At 40.8% G+C, this 5535-nt stretch overlaps 1 protein-coding gene across 1 annotated transcript; it reads right to left on the minus strand.

Moving 5' to 3' along the window:
- Nucleotides 1–5535, minus strand: LOC139150601 (oocyte-specific homeobox protein 7-like). The gene is made up of 4 exons (XM_070723037.1): nucleotides 5515–5535; nucleotides 4964–5244; nucleotides 1157–1352; nucleotides 1–616 (listed from the first exon to the last, which is right to left on the minus strand). The coding sequence occupies exons 1-4, from the start codon at nucleotides 5533–5535 to the stop codon at nucleotides 152–154; spliced, it is 963 nt and encodes a 320-aa protein (XP_070579138.1). The 3' UTR covers nucleotides 1–151.

Genomic DNA, 5535 nt, shown 5'->3' on the forward strand with positions numbered 1-5535 from the left:
AGAGAGAAGTATGAAGCAAATGGAATATTTATTTATTTGCATGCAAATGACGAAATCTCTACTAAAACTACACGTTAACTGACGCATATCCACTAGTAACCAACATTGAAAAACAAGCGAAAGTTAACAATTGCACGATAGTTCCTCGTATTTACTGACAGTTCTGAGGAAGATATCTGTGAGACTGGGGTGGAGTTGGAAACTGCGGAACAGCTGAATAGCCGTTACCATATCTCGGCAAACCACAGATAACAGCGCAATGGAATGGAAGTGGTACACACGGAACGTGTCCCTGCCAGCAGGAGTCAACAGCGTCAGGTGACCAGGTCAAGTTGTAGGAGGGTTTGATGGGATCGAAGTGACCGGGTGGAGACGGGGGTAAGCTCGGAGACAGTGCTGAATCGGGTGATGACTGGAACGCCCGGGGCATGCTGGGAAATTCAAAGCAGATCTGGTTGGAATCACAAGGAGTGGCACTTGTCGTTGAACGAGTGTCGGTGGACTCTGGGCTGCTGACACATGGCGAAAAAGACTGTAAAAGGGTATCTTTCAGCTCCATATACTGCATATACTTCCTTTGTTGTCGCTCCCGTGCACGTCGATTCCGAAACCAACACTGAAAATAGAAACATAATGTTAAATCGCTTTGGGTGCAACGTATTATTACGATTCTCTGCTGACATTTACCGCGTTGTTTTCATTATCCGGAATCCCTAATAAAAACATTTTAATCATTTTCAAGTAGCACTTTTCAAGGCGAATAAGTAATGACTTTACCAGGCAAAAATTAAGGCGTTCCCAAATAACACACACATAATCTAACAAGGACGTAAAAATGGGGAGTTTTAAGGGATGGGACATTTAGTGGAGGGTGTTAAGAGTGCTGGCATGGAAATCATCCCCTTTTAAAATAGAACACCCATCCAGGAATAGACAGAGCAACGTATATTGAACAATTCCGCTTTCTTTCATTTTAGTACTGCGAATTCTTGGTTGCCAAAGTAACGTGTCTACCAAGCATCCAACAAATTTACTCCGCATATTTTCCGATTTTTACCGGCGATTGCAAGAATCGATGGTGACCTAACGCGTTCTCTTTGCTTTCACAGCAACAACAAAACAAAAACAACAACACCTTAACATACATTTTCCTTACCTTTACTTGTTTAACGGTCAGACCGAGCAATTCAGCTGTTTTCTTAACTCGCGCCGGGTCGGGATACTTGGCATAATCGCTGTAAACCCTCAACAATGCAGTCACTTTGTCTTTCGTAAACGCTGGTCCACGAAAACAGGATGGCTGCCCAGCTTTGTCTTCAAATACCGACGCCTGTCTCTCATCTTCGTTGTACCTGTGGGATTGGGAATACGTCACTTATGTAATGGTAACACACAACTTTAAAAAAAAGGCAACATCTTTTTAATGAGATAAAACCACAGTGTCTCAGAGCTACAAATCTATGACCTCTTCAATTTTGCTATAATGATGTGCACGGCAAGTGGTTTATGGTCTGTGACCTCCCTGGGGTGTAAGACGCGTAATATGTCTTCTTGTTGAGGTTATCGCATTTGTTTCATAAAATCGCTTCTAATGTATAAGCGCTTGAGGAGCGATGGTGTCCAATCTCTGTTATGGATGAAAACGCTTACCTTTCTGTGGAGAATTGGACGTGAGATCTACCGTCACAGGGACTGTTGACGAGTGCACTGTGGATAAGTCTTGTTGATTTCTCATGTTGTCGTCACTTGAAGGACTTCTCCAATGGACTGTTTTCTCTGATAATAAATGAATGAGGACTGAACGAAACAATGTTGGGCGACCAGCTCTGCAGACGATGTTCAACTGTGAACGGATGTTGGACCGGTGTGCCGACGGTAACTCAGAGCCACTATTTATCAGTGTGCGCATCTTTTGATTTTGCCGCCAAGTTTTTTAAAATAGTAGTGACTCTTGAACAAAAGCGTTGCCGCGACAACGTCATAATTGACAAGTCCGATGTGTGGACCGCGTCATACTTGGCCTCCTTTTCTTCAAGATTTGAGTGCGGCAAAATGGCACTTTACAAACGGCAATGGTCCGACATTGTGTGTGAAAGTGACAAACTTGTCAACTCTGTCAAAAAGCCACAAAGGGAGGCGACTTGTGTTGTGACCGATGACCGACAACAGATCACATAATTTTATGATAATTTAATGTGTCAAAGCATACATAATCACAGAAATATCCCAGAAAGTGCGTAGTGACTATTCTACAATGCTATGACCCTATCTGTTGAACAAAGTAAACAATGTGAGCAATGGAAAACGTCTTAATTTTGTTTTACCCATTTACAGTGTTTCCCTAGCATTGCTTTAAAGATACGACAAATAGAAAGACGGTCCATGACACTTTTAATGTCGGTCGACGTGCTCTACCTCCATGCTGTTTGGTACCAGAAATGATAAAGCAACATGTGACCTCTTTGAAAGTAGCTTCATTCGCGCTATGTTCCAAATTGCAAGGAATGATAAGCAATATTTAATCATTGATACTAACACAAGAATGAAACAACTGTAGATCAGCCACACTGTGATGGCGCTGTTCCATTTCAAAACTATTGCAAGGTGACAGCGTCAACACTTTCCCTTTCCAAAATCACATGATCAGATGATCTTTGATCTCTGGCGTATATCCGGTGCATTTATCAAACTGTGTGATTAGCTTAATAGAGTTGTACCGCCTCCAGGACACGTTGGGCAGATACTACTAGTATACTGACGAGTACTTCTCGCCTAAGACAATAGGAAGATTTATCAATTGGTTTCTGAATTCGTGAAAACAATAGGTTTCATGCCTTTGATCAAGTGAGCAATCCGACTTTCTGTGATTACTAACAGAATACTGTTCAACAGTTACTGTCACCTCTCTTCCATTTTATCATTGTTGTCAACTTCGATCTTACTAGTGAGTTGGAAAATGAAGTGATGCGGCGACAACAACGAAGGTGACGAGTTACAGATGTCTACCACAGCACTTTCGGCAATCTCAAAGCACTCTTAATGTTTCAGCAAGTGCAGGGGAGACTAGGGTATTCACAGGTAATTATGACAAAGGGTGCGCCGACAAACTTGTCACACGTTGAGGAACATAGCTGTCTTTTCCTGTCGTTTGAATGTGTAACAAGAGTCCTTTGAAGAATGAGACTAATATTGGACTTCCATTGAATATATGTGACAGAGTTAACTTGAGTCCCTTAAAGGGACAAAGTCGGCCATTTTGTTGATACGAGGTACTACTTATATTGTTCGACATTTTAATAGATACTGAATGAATGGGTGACTATGCATATATTCAACCCCGGTTTTAGACAAATTAAATGAAACCATTGCAAAAATGAATCAAGGGTCATGACCATTACTTCATTTTCGCGATAGTTTCATGTGTGTGTCTAAAACCAGGGTCGAATATATGCATAGTCACCCATTTATTCAGTATCTTTCAACATGTCGAACAATATAAGTAGTACCTCGTATCAAACAAATTCGAGAAAAAATGGCCGACTTTGTCCCTTTAATCATTACCTAAATAGTATCTATATTGCTCTGTGATAGTAGATTCAACCAATCACTATTGACACAAAAGGTTAGTGTTGCCAACTCTTCAAGAAAACGAAAATAAAACAGGCTTTGCCATTTTAGAAACTTGACAACTTGAATTTCACTATTACATTTGAACTATCGTTTTGTTGCGAGAAAGTTGGAAGTATTAAATACTTGTACCTTACAAAGTACGAGTGACAGAAATTGCCTGAAGTGGTTGGATCGTATCCGTCGGATAGGTATTTAGCAACGCATGACAATATCGGTCCTGTGTGGAAAGGCATAGTAGTTATTTTATGTACTCCCTGTCAACGGCTCATTTTTGTCAGAGAAAATCAAGTCGAACGGACATCAGCGTGATGAACTCTAACTAACCTTCTTAAAGCAAAACATGGAATAGATCACGATTTTCTTTCTACTTTGTGCAAGCTTAATAAGGATAAACAGTAGGGCGAACGCAGTTTAGGCCACGCCTACTTTTCGTAACCGAAAACCATTTTACCAACATTCTTAAACAAATGTACACGTGTGTTCACAACACTTCATCCACTTTAACGGAATTTTTTTTTTCTCCACAGAGTTAACACAGGGTGGCGGTCATTTTGAATTTTAAATATCGGACAATCTCGGGTTATTTGTTTCTCTAGTACCAAAATTTGCACGGTGAACTTTTATTCTTGATTTGAAAGAGAATGGTCGATTTATTCATTGAGGAAAGTTATGGCAAAAGTTTAAGTCTTTAACTTTCGAGACGCATACTACCTTAACTGCACACAACATTCAAATGAAAGCAAAGGACTCACATCACGTGGATAGTCAATATCAAGTAGACATGCGTGAACCGGCGATTCAGGACAGCCGCTTTAAAAAGTATGAAATGACGCCCTATGGACAGTGATAAAGCTAATACAGGTTCCGTTAAAGTAATGGTCTCAATTTAACGAGATTATTTCTTTGCCGATTCAAACAACATTAGCTTGTACAATTAATGCCTACACTCTGGGTGAAAAGAACACGACAGACAACATGTTTATTATTTCAACAAGTAATCGATTTATTGTTAAAACTCGACATTGTCTATGTAGAACCAAAAAAGGAAAACTAGCATGTAGATGATTAAAATATAACTTTTGAAATAGCGATTAAATAACTTTAACCATAACAGATAAATATTCCAGTCCGCGTTAAGAAACTCATTACCAGTAAATGACGTTACTGCCAGTTCTAAGGAAGATATCTGTGAGACTGGGGTGGGGTTGGAAACTGCGGAACAGCTGAATAGCCGTTACCATATCTCGGTAAACTACAGATAACACGGCGATGGAATGGAAGAGGTACACACGGAACGTGTCCCGGCCAGCAGGAGTCAACAGCGTCGGCTGACCAGGAGGGTTCGATGGGATCGAAGTGACCGGACGGAGACGGAGATAGGCTTGGAGATGGCGTTGAATAAGGTGACGACTGGAACATACATGGCATGTCGGGAAATTCAAAGCTGGGCTTGGCTAATTCAGTGGGAGTGGCCGGTGTTGACGATACATCGGAGGTCGTTGTATCACTGTCAACGGAAGATGAACAAAGCTGGACGCGGGTATCTCTTAATTTCAGACGCTGCATGTATCTCCTCTGTCGTCGTTCCCGTGCACGTCGATCCCTAAACCAGAACTGAAACATAGAAATAAAATACCGTTTATAAGTGCTGACGATGTAATCTACGATAGGAGTATACTTACTATCACATTCGGTCTTTGACATCAGTGTATAGTTTGTGAGTTTTATGACATCGTTACCATTGTACAAACAGATATGACAACACTTTCCAAGCAAAGCGCCATCTGATGTTAGTTTTAATATATTCTACTCTCAGCATGTTGTTAACGTATTCCAAAAATGAAGTGCATTTCATAAGTGCTTACAGCACTTCACATTCCTTACCTGTACTTGTTCAGTGGTCAT

The sequence above is a fragment of the Ptychodera flava genome, chromosome 14 (assembly GCF_041260155.1).
Source record: "Ptychodera flava strain L36383 chromosome 14, AS_Pfla_20210202, whole genome shotgun sequence".
Lineage (NCBI taxonomy): Eukaryota > Metazoa > Hemichordata > Enteropneusta > Ptychoderidae > Ptychodera > Ptychodera flava.

Bases quoted from the DNA above. Each gene is read 5' to 3' on its own strand.
- LOC139150601 (XM_070723037.1), bottom strand. From the start codon at position 5,535: ATGACCACTGAACAAGTACAG. The intron at 1,353-4,963 runs GTCAGCCGACGC...CCAATCCCACAG, and splicing joins GATCCCATCGAACCCTCCTG to GTACAACGAAGATGAGAGAC. The intron at 617-1,156 runs GTAAGGAAAATG...TTCTATTTTCAG, and splicing joins TGACCGTTAAACAAGTAAAG to TGTTGGTTTCGGAATCGACG.